The 19,327-nt window shown below is 40.2% G+C and overlaps 1 protein-coding gene across 1 annotated transcript in view; it reads left to right on the top strand.

Annotated features, from left to right (window-relative positions):
* cdh13 (cadherin 13, H-cadherin (heart)) overlaps positions 1-19,327 on the top strand; it is a 452,332-nt gene that overhangs the window by 181,637 nt on the left and 251,368 nt on the right. Inside the window, exon 4 of the mRNA XM_084734875.1 lies at positions 6,534-6,647. Coding sequence (XP_084591001.1) covers positions 6,534-6,647 — 114 coding nt within the window. The remainder of the gene's footprint in view (positions 1-6,533; positions 6,648-19,327) is intronic.

Here is a 19,327-nt window from a genome sequence, read left to right as displayed (position 1 = left end):
TACCTTTTATGCAGTATAGCAACAATACTGCTGAAATAAAACTCAGAGAGATGAACGTGGGACGTTTGGTATTTGTGATTCAACTTTTTCCATGGTCTAGTATTAAAAAGCACACAAAAATCACAATAAATAATAATATCGAAACACAATAGTTGTAGAATTGTAATACTTAAGTATCGTATTTTGATAAAGTTTCTCATCATAGTGACTTACAAGATCTTTTTTCATCACACTGGCAGTAGAAGGCTTCCACAGAGAGAGACAGGGCATCCAGCAGTGCATTGAAGTGGAGACGAGCGTATGTGACATAGATCCAGCTATTTGTCACTATTAACAAAGACTCCAGCCTGCAGCGCAAACCACAGAATTGTAGAGTATCATCAGGGTTCATGATTAAACAAAGTTTATATTCTGTCGTTGACGCTTTTGTCGATATTCACACACAGAGCTCTCTTCCTTCTGTGAGTCTCTGCTAATTCTTGGCTAAAGTGAGGGGATGCTGTGGCCAACCAGACCTACTGCACACGCTGTAAACATCCTGTTTGTAACCTCGGACTGATCGACGATATTCAAATCGTCTAATCAAGACTTTTTTTTTGTCATGTCACGTCATGAAGCTCAGCACACTAAGATCCCCTAATGATCATTTGAGAGACAGAGACAGAGAGAGAAGCAAATGTATTAGGGTTGATGGTGCGGCAGTAATTTATGAACAGGACACATTAAAGATTCATGGCTTCCTTCTCTTACGGTGTCACTGAGCTGTAAGAACACTATTCATCACACATGCAGGCTACACAGAGAGAAAGTGAAGAAAAGCTGTTGCGAAAGCGAGAGGACAGAGCGAGAAAGTGGCAGGTAAAACTGTGCGGGGGATGAGAATAGGTCCGCAAGTTATCTTTTCCAGAACACCCTGTGGTGAGCAATCCTCGAAGAGCTGGACAAACATCTGTATCCAGCTGAACGCGTTACTGGCCCTGATCCACCTGCAGAACATTGATAGGTTTTAAATCGCCATCTCCTTTCCTTTCCATATCCACTGTATCTCAGCTCAGTGGAGGCGTGGATTTGACGGCGTGGTCTATCTTAGCCGCTGTCACCAGTCTTCACACCCAGACACTAAAATGACCTTGTGGTGCCTGTTTGCCTCCCAGCTCTTCTTCCTCTCCTTTACAAATATCACACAGCTGAGACCTGTGCATGATGGGATTGATGTGCTCATCCCCGGGCTTCAGACTCAGGCTGGATTTTTATAGGCAGCCCTTAAAAGTCCATCAACTCGCTTGCGAACCGGTCACATACATATACACACACCACTGCCTGTGCTCTTTAGACACAAAATAGGTCATATAATCTCTCACAGTTTTGTTCTGTTTAACTGCTTCAGGTCCAGTTTTAGATTTCTGTCTTTGACATTTGGAAGGTCATCCCCCAGTGGGTTCGATAAGAGTGGCCATTTCAGAGACCGCTCGGTGTGTCTTTGGTTTGTTCTGGTCGGCTTGTGTTTATGATTACTGTTTCATTGTGTTCTCTCTGACCTTTGTGGCTCGGAGGGGTGGAGGAGAGAGGCGGTTAGTGGTGTGAGTGTTTGGCGTTGCCCTCTCTGTCTGAGTTGTCGGCACTGTGCTGTAAACAAATGGCTCGTTTTTTCCCTCTTACCTGTTCTCTTTCCGTCATTCTGACAGGGGTGAGAGTGGTGCCAGAGTCCCTGTCAGCCAAGAACAGCGGCGTGAACAGTAAACACGCAAACAGCCCCCCACATACGCTCACAGCCACATCCGTGTGCTGTGCACATTGTCAATAAAGTGTTGTAAAGTAGGCTATAAAAGATGAAGGACAAAAGAGTCTATTTGCATTGCAAATGAAAACACAAAAACCTCAGGTCGGTATTTTCCCTTTCATATTGAAACTGCATTGTCAGGGCTCAGCGGCTGGGCTTGTTGTTGTTTCTTTCACTGTCATTGTTCTGTCATTTTGCTCTACATTTAAGCAGCGACTGCTTTTGTGTGGACAATGGACTGGTTTCATGGGGCAGATCAGATTAGTGGTAAGAGGTTTCATTGTTAAAGTCCTCTTTTGCTGTCAAAAATAATGTCAGAGTGTTTTGTTTTGTTATTATCAAAGAAGAAAAAAACAGAAACATTGTTTTAGGGAAATATCAGAAACGCTCCTTTTCTGCAAAGCCTCCAGAGGGGCATGTCAGTGTCTGATTGACAGCAGCTGGCAGGCTGAGCCCTGGCAGAGAAAAGACAGACGGTAAACAAACTCACACTGGAAACTGTAGCTTCTGTAGCTATATGCAGGCAGTGTGCTGTTCACAGTGGTGCTGAACTGTAAGGACCACACAGCATCAGAACAGACTGAAATTACACCTGCAGGAGCAGTTTTTAGTTAAGCAAAGCTTGATTTAATTGCCATTGTAGGTAGCTAATTTAGCTAACTGATTATCTAGTGTGCAAACTGAAGTCAATTTTCTCAGCAAACAAGACATAATGTAAGATAAATGTCCATTTTTGCAAAAAACAGGACATTTTCTCAAGAGCAATTCCTAAAGAGAGTGTTACAAAGCACTGTTGTATTAATACACGGAGAGAATGTTCAAATGTTTTAAATAACTGAATTGAATTGAAAAATTCATTGAAAATTATTCTTTACATTGGTAGGAGAGAAGCAACACCCATTAACCGAACTAAAGCAAATTTGACGCACAAGATTCAACCATGAGGTAATGGAGCGAACAAAATGCAGTCTGTGAAGGTGTTTTATCCTTTTTTAGGGACAGAAGTAAAAGTTTCATGGCTCAGACGTTGAACCAGGTAACATTGTCAGTGGCTTTTCAAACCTTTAGCAACTAATGAAAAAGGATCCAAGTTGAATTTCAGAGAAATAAAGGTCAACATGTTTACTTACCTACATAAATCAAATGAATTCAGCTTGGTTTCACTCTGTATTTTTGCCCTGGTCATCTACGACCCACCTGCAGTGGTTCTTTGCCCCACCGCTCTGAGAACCAGTGGACTATGGGAAAAATGAACAGGACTTTTACTTAAGGAACCAAGGGTATCCAAAACATGCTGAATATAGCTGTTTCGGGTGAAGGAGACTTGTGAGGCTAGATGTAGTATCAGTGAGTTCCCTGCTGAGACTGTAATCCAGATAAACAGTATATTTACAATTAACTGCTTTTTAAGTGGAGTACAAGCAATAAAAGAAAAACAACAGGGGCTCAACACTGATGTATATTTCACACCCCTGCTTCTCCCGCTGTAGGTAATGTTTTATTTTAAATTGTGTGAATTTGTTTTGCCAAATCAGATTCTGACTGTTATATAGGCCTATAGGGGACATTACTGGAATTACCAGAAGTTTCTTATGATCATCAGCTTGAAAATGAGTAATACAGTCCAACTAGTGCATTGGAGTCATGGACGGCATATTAAATGGGTTGAAACACTAGTCAATATACTGGACAGTCTATGCTTGAAGTGACTTGTTTCCTCCTGTTCCCTCCTACCAAGACTGGTAGAAATCTCTGCAGGCTGCAGGAACACTGCAGGAGCATAGGGCGCGTGCAACATAAATTTACAACTGACAAGCCCTCCACTGTAAGTTTATCAGCTGTAAGTTGTCTGTCAATGTAAAGCTAATCCTGTTATCCTGAAAACAAACAAAACAAAAAAACACTGCTCTGATTTACACCCTCTGGACTTTAAGTTAAGTGGCTGTCTGTCTGCCAGCCAGACTTCATTAACATTTTGCTCAGTCCACCTGTTAAAAACATCTACTCCTTCTACAAGATTAGTAGTGATTTTGTACGACTCACAAACAGACACTTATTCATTCAGCATTAATTTTAGCTCTAATTAACATGAAGCGGGCAAACAAAAACAGTCATTCTGGCCTAGGATAGGAAATTCAAAGGACACTGTGGTTGTGTCACTGATGCCAGAGAAGTGAGTATTTCAACATGTTTCCTGAATCTCTGACATATTGTGCTCATTTTATGATTCATTGCAGTACATATATTATAGATTTCTCCTTTAAATCTGATTGCCATCTATGTAAGAAACACTTAAGTGGAGAAAATGATGCTTAAACTGTGGAAAATCTTTGCAGCTTTTATGCTGAAAATGCATCTCATAAACTTGTTCTGGCGATGTCCTTGAGTTGCCTTTTTTGGAAGCAGGTGGCAGATTAGCTCTCTGTGCAGGTAATGGCTTTCCCTCTGACCTGACTTATGATTATTTTGGGAGATCAGGATGCATCGGTGAACAGTGCTGCACTGCTTGGGCAGCTTTAATTGTACCTCCAGGTAGCGTGTCTTGAAAGACACAAACAAAGGCAATCTGAGGCCAAAGAAACAAAATGTGCAGACTGTAAGTCCAAATGCAAATCAGTTTTATTGAAATATATGTAAAACAATTTAATTTTTTTTATTATCAAAGCAGTAAAAAGGAGCATTGTATTAAAATATGCTTGCAGATGCTTAAACTGTGGAAAATCTCTACAGCTTTTATGTTGAAAGTGCATCTCCCAATCTTGTTCTGGTAATATCATATGTAATAATAAAAAAATATATATATTATATAAAATAGTAGGGCTGGGACAATACATTTATTTCCAAATTCAATAATATCACAATACTTGGGTGTCAATTCGATATGTATTGCAATTTTTAAGTATTGTAATTTGATATTATGATTTATCAAGATTTTTGTTAGCTTTTTTTGACACTACGCTAGAAAGCAATACTAATTTCAGTTAGCATTGAGCTAACAGACTAAGCGCTAGTTATTTACAGTATGTGTATATATATATATATATACATAAATTATGCAGCAATAAAAAAAATCAATTTAGGAATTGTTAATACCTAAGAAATGTGTTCTCTCACCCGTATCAGATGGTTTGGACCTTTCAGCACTAAAAGCTCATCGCCATATCATGCAGATTTTCATACAGTACATACTGTGTCCAATATAATTTTCTTCTTCTATTGTTCATGATAATAAATGGGTGGACAAATTTGTATGGGCATGGCAGAGCATTTGTGTGTTTGTGTGTATTTGTTGTCTGTCTTCGGCTCGTGTCCAGGTGTGCAGACAGTCAGCAGACTTTCCTCCCCTGTAGGTCATCACCCCCATGTTAGCAGCCAGGATTCCAGCGTCCTGCTCATCGTGTCAGTGACAGATTTTGTTTTCATCAACATCCAAGCAAAAGGGGCTCTAACTGCATCAGTCATCTCCAAACAAAGAAGAGAGGGGGGGAGAAATCTCTCACTATATTACACAGTAACAACCACGTAAACAACAGAAGGAAGGTGGAAGATGAAATAAGATTATGCCATTGTGTTCTCAAGAGCAAAAATAACATTTCAGATTGGCTCCCTCTGCTTGAACAACCCAACTGCTTCACCAAGGTCTTGTCATCTCTCATTTCTTTATTTTTACTGTCTCTTTGTCTTTGCTACTCATTTTTAAATACTTTCCACTTTCCTCTCATGCCCTTATTTCATATAAGACTTGAATAAAGTATCAAAAACTGGAGAATCAATTGCAGCGAGCACAGCCGTTATTTCATATTTGCCCAGAGAACCTCCTCTTCTCTCCAAACATGCAACACATATGGTGCTGCCTGCCAGATGCAGGTACTCAGCCTCTTTGCATTCCTTGTAGTTTGGTACATACCCCTCTGCCATCACAACTGGAATCACTCCAAGCTGCTTGTTCAAACATTTTTCAGTGTTTCAAATTGCATAGCTGACTGCTTGCCGTGTGTGTGTTTATGCATCACTGGTGGGATTTAGGTTAATTACTAACAAGATGCTAACAAGTGATTCTGAGCAAGACGGGGTTGGTTTAAGAAATATAAGGGGCGTCACTACACAAGATCAGAGGATCATGGGATTATTTAACTCTGTAAAACCTGACACATGAAGTCAGGTTGTTTTTTTCCATTATATTTGATATGTTGGGCATTTATGTAGATTCATTGCCTTGTAACAGGCAAAAACAGCTAGGTCAATATAATATGATCTGGTTAATTTAACACACAGTTTATAATGGCCACAGAGTTGTTTTAGTTAAAATCAGGTAAATAGACAAATATTAGCTAGTGCTCACTTGCTAATAATTGTTTGCAACATCCAAATGATTATAATGAGAGCAGTTTGCATTTATAAGAAACACATATAAATATAATTTAGTGAGTTTGTTATTGTTGTAGGCATAAAGCAGGCTGAATTATGAAATTAAATACAATAATTACTGAGGGATTCACAGAGAACTTATTGTATGTACCTGCTGTATCATGTTTGATACATACATTTTCAACACAGTTTTACTGTGACCTGCGCTACAGAATAATATTATATAATTATATCAATTATAGGATGGTTAAATACAGAAAATATTCATGTTGAAATATTAGTAACAGTAGTCCAGCTGCTGCCTGCAGCACATTGATAATCCACCAAAGGGCTGAAGACAGACTGCATACATACAACAATGTGGTTTCTCTTCTTTGTGTTTTAGGATATCCTGGGTCTTGGCCAGACGCCGCCATACAGATCCAAGAGGTCCCTGCTGGTCCCTGCTATGACTGTAACTGAGAATCAGAGACCTCCCTTCCCCAGGGTCATCGGCAAGGTAAGAAACACATGATCCATACATTCAGGAGGGCTTGTTTCCGTCTGATTCTTAACTGTACCTATTTCATGGCAATAAGAAAAAAAGGAATACAGTGTTTTGCATTTGAAATGCTCACCCTGGAGAGAAAATTGCCGGAGGTACAGGACCAACCATTCAATATGTGCATTATTTAAAGCTTTTGTAAATGTTATTCTTATGGAGTGTGACAGTTTGGTCATTTCTTTGTGAATTTTCATTAGGCCCAACACAGAGAGGGTTATAGAGTGCTGCCTAATATGCAACATAGTTGCTGAGATAATTTAAGGGGAGATTTGAAGACTGTAGCTATATACAGAGGAATATGTGAAAAGAGAAGAAAAGTGGTGTTTCTGTGATTATGATTTCACATCACATCACAGACGAGCATCAAATAATTCCCTGCAGTCATTTCCAGCCACTCTTATGGAACTAAATGCTTTAAAAAGTTATTTGCCTTCACTGTTTTGGTTTATTTCATTGATCCAGTGTTACCAAAGTCTATTTGCATTGACTGTTTTACAGCGATACAATACAATTCAAATATAGGAAGCATTCATTGCCTCTCATATCCCATCATACCTATTCTGGTAAGCTTATAATCGCTTTACTTAAATGAGTTTTGCTGAGTGGGACTTCAGTTATATTTCTTGGACACCAGATACAAAACTCACTAAGAGCCAACACTAAACATGTTAGCTTAAACCTAAATTTACCTGAGAGCTTAAATTATGACAGACTTAATAATGAAAACATGGTGAAATTTCCATCAGAGGCTGAGGCTGGAATTTCTGTTAAACCTCATCAACTTCAGCTGCATTTCTAAATTAAGTAAGTGAGTTGGCTCTTAGGCAGGACGCTGCTGCCTCGCTCCTGCTTGAACAAAAAGTTCCTGCTGCTGTTCAGCCTGCCGTTCCCTCCGACCGGTGCTGTGAGCTGATACACAATGGCCAAGCCCTATGCAGACAATACTTTACTCTTTATCTCAATTTGACAGTGACTGTCTCGGTGTCCCAGATCAGTACATGTCATTCACAGCGCTCATGACCGGGCTCATGGAAGCACAGTAATAACTTGCCGTTGTTGGGGACTTGATGATCGTGATGAGTGCATATTGCCTTTTTTTTCTGTGAATGATTACCTCTTCTCTCAGAAACATGTTCTCATGTGAATTTCACACCTTCACTGGAAGCCCTGGCTGAATATTATTTTGAATAAAAACTCAAAAGAGTATTTTTTTTTAAGATTTGTCCAGCACTATATCAAAGCACACAGTGTTATTAATATGGATGTAATTAGTAGCAATGCTGTAATGGTTTTGTTCGCTGAAAAGAGAAGCTTTTCTCTATTGTTTGCATATGAAAAAAAGACAGTGCTCAATTTATGCCTCAAACAAATCACTTGATCATACTGTGAAAACCTGTTAAGGTCACTGTATATTGGAGTGTTTTGCTTGTTGCCTGCACATTTATTTGTTTTACTGTGATGGCTAAAACAAAGTAAAAGCTTCCGTTATTGTCCACTTACCACAAGGACAAGTGGTGGACTTCTTAAAACAGAAGGAAATTTGACAGAGCTGCTGCTGCTTTTCTTGGTGCGTGTTTGATTTCTGTAAATCCTGTTGTTTGTAGTCTTGATGCAACAATGTAGACGTCGGTGTCACCTGCACAACATCATTTGACATTATATGATCCTCTGATATATTATGCATTTCTGGTTGTTCTGGTGTTTTTTTGCCACTGAACTAGCAAGAAGAAGGAAGACAAAATTGCAGGTCTTTATAATAAATGATACAGGATTCGCTTACTACTTCACAACAAAAACAGAAATTAAGTGATCCAATTTCAGATCCCGCTACAGTTCTTTTCCGTCTGAGTGGAGCTTCTACAAAGCTCAGTTTTGAAATTGGGAACATGCAAAACAAGCCAATCTTAAAAACAAGTGAAGCGGTTTGTTTTCTCCGGTCTATGTTACAGTGATGAGTTCCTAAACTGTCACTTGTTATAAATCTAAGAGCCTGACTGAATGAGAAAGAAACGTTTTAACTCAGTTTACTTAAGGCGTGGGTAGATGTACTGCAGGGTGACACCTGCACTCACCTAAATCTTATATACTGGAAACAGCAGATAGAAAGCCTTAACTTGTTTTCGTTTAATATAATTTTAAAATCAATTCAAGCCTGTTGTCGGACCTGAAAATCTGGTGGAAGATTGGATCTTTGCCAAGTACTGGGAGGAATCAATCATACAAGGTTGTCACGTACAAAATTAATTTAGAAAGATTTTAGAATTGGCAAATATAACTGATATTCGTAACAGAGCAGCTTCACGAGAAACCTTTTCTATTTTGAGAAAGTCTTTTAAAGTAGAGTGAAACAGCTACGTCATCAAGACAAATTTAATTCATATGTGAAGAAACTAAAGTATGATCCAGAATCAAACGCTTTGCTTAAGTGCACAAACAGAGCAATGTGTTATTTTGACAAGAGCTGAACTGCCGTCACACTACAGTGGCAGCAGATACAGTACAGTACAGTAGTAAAGCCAGACTAAAATACATTTGAAACTGGATTTCCTGGTGAAGATGTTTTCACATGAGCGCTTATTCAGATTCTCTGATATTTCAGAGATGACTTGACAAATTTGGCCTGAATTTCATGAAGACAATCAATAAATAAATAAGACACAATCTTAAATGATGTCTCACTATATACAAAATAATAGATGTATAATATCAAAGGGACAAAAGTTCCATTATGCAGATGATTACCAATTGTTCATATACATGACAACAATAATTGTCAGTATTGTTTTTTATAGTAGCCTATTATTGCAACACCAGATAAAGTATCAAGTCATAATGTGTTTGTCATAACAAGATGTATTTTCATGCTCTAACAAGATATTTTCTCTATTTTTTTACGACATACAAACTTATCATATTCTAACAAGAAAACTTTCTTGTCACAACATTAGACGTTTCATGTCACACAGTGTTAACTTTTATGTGTTATGTGATAATTTTAACTTATAATGTTATGACAATATAACACGAAACTAATCTGAATATCTTGTTTGTGTGTTGCAAGATGTAACATGAAAATATCTTGTTTTAAAAATAAACTTTTGATGCTTATCTGTTTTTCTTTTTTTGCAAGGTAGCAATAGGCCTCTGTAGTTTTCTTGCATACCATCTTATTGCCTGATGTTGTAAAGAAGCTGCAGTTTGCGTTGCTGACATCATACTTTTCCAGTTGCTTAAACTTCTTTCTGACTACACAGAAAGTGAGCAGTGTATGTGCTGAAGGAGACACAGCTACACCCAAAAAATGTCATGTGCTGCTCTCAAAAAGGCGCATAGGTAATAAACGCACTCTCATTGGATCACACTCGTCTTTTATAGGAACACTTTTTACATCTAAGAGCAATCATTATTGAGAAATGAGGCCCTGGTCAGAAATGTTCATCTAGAATTTGTGCTGTGAATATCATGATGATCACTGGCATACATTTCCATTTTTTATTCTCAGCTCAAATATCCAAGTTCAAGTTCAGGAAGAATACTGCAAAAGACTAAAAACAGAGGCATGTACTTTATTTCCTGTGGCACTGTTAACATTCTCACCTTCCCAGTCAAACAAGAGTCTGCTGTTAGCGGCACATACAAAATAATTTAAAAGTTTTTAGAGGTTGTATTGCATGCTAATAAAGTAATACATTATTAATGCTTCATGTTTTCTTGGAGGTAACAGATGATGAAATGTGTATGTCACACATGCACAGCAATGTTTTATTAATAGTTGAGACTGGGGAATATCAGATGACAGTTGCTTCAGCTACTGTAAGCAAATCTGTATCACCATAAAAACTACTTTTATATCTGCTAGGTTATCAGTTTCCTCTCTGTTTTAACTTTGATTCATTCGTCTTCCTTGTATCTCTTTTTATTTAAGTGTGTCAGGCCCGTTTTTGAATTAAAAGCTTTCGTGTTCACACTTTCAATTTGTTAGAGAGCACATAATTAACAGCTAGAAAACGCTGTGATAGTGGATGAAAAATCAAAGATCCCAATGGAGACAGACCTCAGTTTATACTATAAAAGTCATACAATGATAATTTTATAGCAGTGTTTGAATAGGTGTTGAATAATCATGTCTGGGAGTCACCATATTATTGTGGAGAGTAAAATAAAATAATATGTGGCAAACAGCATAGAGTGAGAAAAGCAGCTTTCACTGACATCAGTTGTTAAGGACATTTGACATAAGGAACACTCAAAATAAAAATACAGCTGGCCTCAAGCAATGTAATGTCCACCTCACTTATGTTTAAACTATAATCCAACACAAAAATGACAATTAACATAAACCACCCTTTTCTGAACAGACATAAACAGTAACAAAAACAAACATTTGCATTTCGTAACATAAATTCACAAACTATTAATTTGCCTTAGAATAGGAATTACTGAGCGTGTTTGTGAGAGACAAAGCAATTGTCTTCCTGTGTGAATTTAGTAGCTTTCATGTCTTTTACAGTAATCCTTGAACAATCTCAGGCAGCAAGGGTTCTGGGGGGGTCTGGAACATTGTGGGGGTTGTAAAGGTTGAGAACCACTGGTCTCATTACTGTGTAACACCAACTTAATTTTGTGAAAGTTTTAGCAGTTCTGTTGTCATTAGGACTCCCAGTGAATGTTGAACACTGTGGCTTCACAGCTCCCATTATTGCAAAAGGTGTAAATCTCAGTGCTCTATGTTTTCAGATATCGCCATGCCAGATTATCAGGGTTTGAGATCAGGACTATTTTCTGCATGATATATTCTCCAGAGCATTCTACTCCACAGCTAGGATTTATTCATTGTTTTGTCACTGATGAAGGATTGTAGTTGTCCAGCTCAACCTCAGAGGAACAGGCCAAAGATGATGTGACACATCTCATTATTAATGTGGCAGATTATGAATTGTGTGTCACAACATAACTCAGGAAATTCCTCTGATAGCTCTTCAGTTAATTTACTCTCAAAAACTACATTGTTGAATTCTCTATGGTCTGTGCAGCAAGTAAATCATATGACCTGAGTGGTCTTAGAACAAATGGTCAACCAGAAGCCATACATTTTGGACCCTGTGGAAAGCTCTACATTTATCTCTCCCCGTGTTACGCGGCTTTGATGTATCTCCACGCGTCAAGCAGCTTTGTTCTAGATAAGACTGGGCACTAAGAGATCAACCACATCTCTCAATGCCCGCAGAGAGACTAACATAAAAAGATATCCCATACTGAGCCCTGCACATAATAGATAATTGTACCCTGGAGAGCCCCACCAAAGCACAGAGCCTGGGCCTCCAGCTCACACCAGCATTGTGCTCAATACGGTCCCTGTGAAGCGACTCGAAGGCCTGGAGATAATCAGGTTGGTGGTGAAGGACTGTGGACTATAGGAGTGAATGTAGACGTGTCACACCATTAGGTGATATATTTTTTTGGGGGGGACAGCTGTAGTCCACAGGGAGTTGTGCAAATTACTCCCCTGGTGAAATGCAGGGAGATAACGGAGAGGGACGAGAGTCAGCAGATAAGTTCGGTCCATAGGGGACACAAATTATCTCTACAGTACACTCTTAGAAATAAGGGTGCCAAGTGGCTCTTCCTCAAAAGCTGTGGCTCTACCCTGAACCATGTGCTTCTGAAGAACCCTTTTTTGGAAAATTGATTTGTCAATTTAATGTGATGGTTCCACAAAGAACCGTTTTAAGAAGAAAGAGTTCTTCAAGAATTCTTGAAGCATGGGTGTACCAGTGTATATAGTACTTTAAATTGTAGATGTATCTTCAATCCCCTCAATTCATTTTACCTTGGTTCTTGTAGTTTTACTTCATCTGTAGATTACAATGTGGTTCCTTGTAGAACCCCCAGAAGACAAAAGAAGATGAAACCCTTATTTAAAAATTGAATTTTCTGATCTCCCTTGGTGGGTTCTAGATGAAACCCTTGGGATATAAAAGGTTTCTCCTTGGAATGTAAAGGGTTCTTGGTAGAATCACTTGAGTGGCTTCTAGATGAAAACCTTGGAATATAAAAGGTTTTTTGGCAGAAACCCTTCTGTGGGTTCTAGATGAAACCCTTGGAAGCTGGAAAGGTCCTGGATAGACTTCTCAGATAGGCCTTTCCTTCCAGCATGGAACTGGTCCCGTTCTGGTTCAAGCACCTAATTTTGAACCATTCTGAGCATTTAAAAATAATTTAAATTCACTAAATACATTGAGAACCTGAAAAGCTGGTTCACAGCCTGAACCAAGAACTCAAGGAAAAGTTTTCCTTGAGGACCAGATTGTTGTGCATTGTGCAGTGCCCTGTGTTGATGACATCCTTGACCACAACGGTTCCACTCAAAACTGGTGGAAACACCAACACCAATCTTCCAAAGATCTTGAACGGAATCTGTTTAAGAGCCAGATCTTATTTGGTGGGAAAGGGTCTAGATAGGGCTTTTACACCAACATGGAACTGGCCCCAATCTGGTTCAAGCACCGGTTAGTTCTGTTGATGATTGTCCTTGATTACAATGGTTCCACACAGGTGAAAATGTGGGCTGGTTCTCTTGATAGCAGTTCCTGGTTGAGCTTTTAAAAAGGGTTCTACCAGGAACCAAATTTTTCTCCCACTGTGGATTGAGTGTAGAGTCATTGCCGTGCTTCACTTGAGGAATTGGACACATAGCGCATACATTACGTGAATTATTTTCTCTGTCTTCCTCCTTTTTGGTTCCCGCCTCAAATTTCATCCATCCTCCTCTCATCCCTGCACCCCTCCATCCTTCTCCCTTACCTCCACAGTCAGCTTTGCATGAGGAGACAGGCTAATGTGGGCTATTTTACCCAATAGAAGCTATATGTCGGCGACTTGGCGAAATTGATTTTCCACACCAATAGCTTTCCTCTTCTTATGCAACGTACCAATTCCATATGGCAGCCATTCATTTTTCATGCTCCCTCCTTCTCTCCTGGAGATAAGCAGCAGGGGAGAGGTGAGATTGCAAGGGCTACGATTTGACATGTATGACTGTGCGGGTGCATTTGAGGAGCGTGCGTGTGTGTTGTAAGGGTGAGGGTGGGCTGGCTGTCAGCGGGATCACAGGGGAAGGGTAAGAACCTTGTTGTTTATGTCACACCTCCTGCTAGCTGTGGAATTGTTTTGATACAGAGGTCTCTCCCCTGCCCTCCCTTGGGGGCCCATAAACAGCTCACAACAACTCACACAGCAGCTGGAGCATGCAATGAAATTGATATGCTTAAATGTTTCTCTTAGCGCACGCCGCTTCAGTCACTGCTGATAGGAACATTTTTTTTTTTAGACTGCTCAAGTATTCAGGAAGATAAAGCAATCATAGCTCAAGTAGTTTAAATGCTTATTCCTGAAATCTTTTTTCTCATGTCTGGGATTATGTGCGAGTCAGACTCAGTTTGCAAGGAAAAACTATTTGGCCTCTTCAGCACTGTACCATTCACTGATTCTATATAATCAATCTGACCATGCATGCATTATGATTGCGCATTTCTCTGATAGACTGTACTGTGGATGTAGTGAGAGAACTGGTTACCGTGTCCCAAGAAGGCCCCTATTCATTCCACTGAGCACTGCTCACAGGGTGCACATGCCAGCGTTTTTAGAGCGGGCACATAAGAGGCTTCCTTTGGCTGTGCTGACTGACTTCATGTTGGCTTCCTGCATGAAAGTAATCCACTGAAGTGCTTCATAGAGACTTTTCAGTTGTTACTGGACCTAATAGATAAAATTTTGATAATACAAATGATCATTATTAAATCATCAAACATTTCACAGCTGTTGCCCTTCATCCATAATACTCACTTTTCAAAGAAAATGACCATCCTGTCCATCATTGCTTGTATAAACACGTATTTACCTGCATTATCGTGGCACTTTTACTGTTTCACCCATATTTCAAGGCCATCTTCCAGCGTTTCTCCCATTTTAATGTTTCTCCCGGGAAATTCACATTAATTTGCATGACCTTCAAGCTTTATTCTGAATAATCATCATATATACTTTAAGTTTTGTGCGTTTTTCTGACATCATCCAAGTTGCCAGATTGTCTGTGAAACACATTCTGCACACACAATCCACCCACTGCATACAGTACAGTTTCAACCCATCTGTCACCGCAACCTAACAACCCACAACCCAAGTCAAGGGACGTGCATGCAACTGCTTTGTAGCTTTATGTAGCTTTTAGCTTAGCTGTTATCAAAATATCAGGGCAGGGCAGCGTTACACCTAAAAAACCTAAATGTTTGCAGGTATGCTATTTAGTTATGTTCCCCTAGGTTTGGAAGTGTTTTTTCTTCAGAATACATTAAGAAACTATCTGGATTATTCAGAGAGTGGAAAGTTTAGGCATTTCCATGTTTTTTGTCGTTTTTTGTAATAGTGTAAGCGTTCTCAAAGAACCTGTTTTACTGGTCAGTGACATGCCATCATCTGACTCCAGTTTTGAACAAATTTCCCTTCATCTCATCTACGTTTCAAGTTGCAATTCTCCTAATGTCAAGAAAACTAGGAATTCTATTAAATCTTGTGGCAGGCCAATCACAGGTGATGACCAGAGACAGACAGCCGTCAGCCCCTCTTTATGTGATGAATATGTTCATATTTGTTGACATGTTTTGTGTGAACTAGGAGCAGATGCACAGCACAAATCAGACTCCAAAATTAATGCAATTAAAATTACAGCATATGTGTAGAGGATATTGTAAAGTAAGTGTTAGTGGGTTTTGATAAATGGAAAATTTGCTAACTTTAGCCTCTAAGGGTCGGTCGTGTCATCGTTCCCTTCCCTGGTATTCAAGGGGTCGAGTGAGTCACCCTAGCTGGAAGTCCCAGCCTTTCTGGCCAAGAGTGCCTCTTTCCTCCTCCCCTGTGCATTGTGGGGTTTTGTTCTCACATTCATGCACATGCACACCCTCACCACTGACCACACCTCATCTTATCCTTAGTTTATGTTGTGTTCATTAGTTTCTTTGTTTAAATTAATTACTTATGATTTGCCTTGAGTCTGTGACAGGATCTTTACAGGACAGCACACCTGAGAGTGACTGAAACAAAATTTGTCTTTCCTTGAGCAAACCCTCCCTCCCCCCCCCCCCCCCCCCAAAAAAAAAAAATACCTTTGGAGTTACAAGAAAAGTAATGATGCTTAAATAGATTATAAAATGAATTTGAAACAGATGTGTTAGATTTCTTCTCTGAATCATATGGTCTTATAAGACATACAAGTTCTTTTATTTTAACTGTCAGCATTGAGTTAGGTTGCGATTAAAATACTCCTCTCAGCGAGAAGGTACTGAGTACGCAAGAGATACCGCTTTGATTATTTGGAATGTTAGAACTGATATAGGTCTAATATATGTCTGTCAACGTGTATGATGGACTGCGGACCCGCCAATCACCTTGTACGTGCTTAGATTGGGTCCAGTCTGTATAAGAAATTGATGCAAAACAGTCCTTACACAAAGCTGATTTCATGTCTGTTCTGGATCCCTATTTATTCTAAAAAGTCAGTAGCTCAGATTCACTTACGCAGACAGGCAAATACAGACCCTAAAAACAAAACACACACACACACACACTCACAGACACACACACACACAGCCACATTTAAAAAAAACAAATTAAAATCTCAGATGTATCGGCGTGAAATCTCAAACACTTCAGTGATTTGTAAAGCCACCTTAACTTTCCGTACTGCACTGGAGCTGTCAGTCATTCAACCTGTGTTTATCCTTCCTTGCCTCAGGGTCCAGCTCACAAATCAACTCAACGTGTCTGACTTGACATGACAGCTCCAATAAAGTACTGTTGGTGAGAGGAATGAGGGCCTGGTTTGGCTGTAGCCTCGGCTAATATAGTAAGGAGAATAGACGTGTCTGGCACCTTCGTTCTGTTGTTTGAGTGCATCCTGATTTGCTCTGCCTGTCAGTCTGTCTCATTCCTCTGCCTGGTGTCTGTCAACTATTTCATGTTTTTTTTCTTCCTTTATTTCTCTGTGTCCTTTTCTTGTTTTCTCCTCCATCTTTGCCTCTTTTTGTCATTCCTCCTTTCACCAAAACAGCCATTGGATACCAGGCACGTGAGCTCCCCAGCAGGAACCGAGCGAGCTGTTTTTTTTTTTTGTTTGAGATCTTACAACATTAGAAAGCAGGCAGCCTGCGGGCCTCGTCATTTAGTCTAATTGATTCTCTTAATTGTCTTAGGAAGACCAGAAAGTTCCTGCCTTTTTCTCCCCATCTGTCTTTCAAGGCGTTAATCATGCCCGTTTGTGCCGGATGTTCGCTGGCGGTGAGTTAAAACCGTCTGACGCAAATTCCAATTCACGGCCGGACCCCCAGACACATCGAGCAGATGTGAAATCCATTTTGATGAGAGGAGCTTTAAAAAAACGAGGAGAAGCAATAAAAAACAGATTTGTTGGGTGTGAACTGCCCAGGAGATGCTGTCCTTGCGTGAGCTTAAGCAAGACTGACTGATTGCTCATTCTGAGCCAGAGATTGCCTGAGTGGGTGAACACAGGCACCCACAGCCTAAAAAGTCTTTCATAAGTACTGCAGTTTTTTGTTTTTTTTTTAAGTTAGCCTTTTTGTTGATGTGTAAATTAAAATACACTTCAGCTGTTCATTTAAAGAAAGATTAAAAAAACTTAACACATATGATGACAAAGACGAGCTGGATTGTGTGAATTGAGTTGATTCTTTTCAAAGCAGAATTTCACACATTGAGACGGCGGCTGTTGACCTTCTCGACGCTTAATGACACCCTTTTCAACAGGGGTCTCTCGTGATTGTTTCCCCTCCCAGGCTTGTTGTGATTGAGTCAGGATGCACTGGCTGATGGGTAATGATTAGTGCAGGCCTGGCTAACCAATCAAAGCCAGTTAATTTGTGCCATTGCTTTCCCATCTTTCTGTGCTGAGGACTCTGCTCGGTGTCGTCTGTGTCTTTGCCAGGCCTCTCTACCTCGCCTTGTCCCTGTCATTAGTGGGGGGTGGAGTGGCGGAATAATCATGCAGAGCAGACACACACACACACACACACACACACACACACACACACACACACACATAGTTGTGTTTCCATCACTTCAGAGGACATTACATTGACATACATTCACTTCCTGAAAATTGTACCCAAACTCTAACCCTACCAAAGTCTTCACCCCAAAATGTAATGATTTACATTATAGGGACTTGTGTTGTCTCCCCATAAGGACATGAGGACATGAGTGTGTAAATAGGACATGAATAATACATGTCCACATACACACACACACACACACACACACACACACACACACACACACACACACACACACACACACACACACAGTATCACACATTCTTCTATTCTCAGGGTCGCACATGCAAAAATGGACTCACATTTACAGACACAATCAGTCAGTCACTTCAGTGTCTCCTCTTTCTGTCTCTCTTGTCACCTCTTTCACACACACAGACACACACACACATACACACACACATACACACACACACACACACACACACACACACACTGGGCTTGGCTTGCTCCCAGGAGTCCTTTCATGGTCAGTGATTGTCATTAGCAGTTGGCTGTATGACCTTCATAGGGATAACAGAAGCACCACTGAGGGATGCAACTGCATCTCTCACACACACACATACACACACACTGGAGTCGAAATCCTCCTTCATTCTCCCCCCAAAAATACAAGGACATGGGGAGTGTGTGTGTGTTTGTGTATACAGAATTTGCATGATGATGATTCAGTGTGATGATGTTTTCTTTGGACCAGCTTTTACTTTCTTTGGCACATTCTGCTTCACACAGCAGATTTTTCTCTTGATTTTTCTCACACACACACACAAAACAGAAACTCAAGTAAATATTAACAAGTTACGTAACTTTTCTGAGAAGATGTCCCTGTGTGTACATATTTGTACATACCTGTGTTGATCCCCCACAGGTTTTTTGTTCGTTTCCCTCCTCAAACCTGACAGAATAGAAGACAGCGGAAGATGTTACCTAGGTTTAAACACACACAAGTCAACACACAAACACATGCACTCAGGTGCCGATCCATTGTTTCGGTGCTCCTCTTCTCCGAGTGCTCGGAGGTGTTTGGTGTTGTGGAGCCTGCGCCACACCTCCTGTCATCTTCCCGCAGTATCACGAGCCCCGCAGTCTTTCATGTCTGCTCGGCTGGTAATGAGAGCTGATAGAAAGAGGTGAGATTCTCCCATCAGTCCTCCCACACACACGGAGGGAGACAGACTCAGTGGAGACAAAGCCACTGGGTGCACGTTTCCATGCCAGCATGCTCGGAAGTCGGAGTGTGTGTAAGCGTGGTGCAGATTATCACTTTTCTCCCCCACAGAGACGTCTGCTAATCACACTAAACTTCTCCTGACACTTCAGTTACTCTTCGGCTGAAGTTACTGTGTCTTTATCAGCGATCTCTCCCTCTCTTGCACTCTCTACTTTCTCCTTTCTCACTCTGCGCAACCTCTCTTCCTCTACGTCTGCGCTTGTTTTTTCACTACTTCCCCCCTCGTTTATCCAAGTTTGACGGAGAGCCATCTGTGAATCCGACTAATGTTGCACCTCATT

This window comes from Lutjanus erythropterus, chromosome 13 (genome assembly GCF_056507025.1).
Source record: "Lutjanus erythropterus isolate fLutEry1 chromosome 13, fLutEry1.hap2, whole genome shotgun sequence".
Lineage (NCBI taxonomy): Eukaryota > Metazoa > Chordata > Actinopteri > Lutjaniformes > Lutjanidae > Lutjanus > Lutjanus erythropterus.
This window is presented reverse-complemented; position numbering and strand designations above follow the sequence as displayed.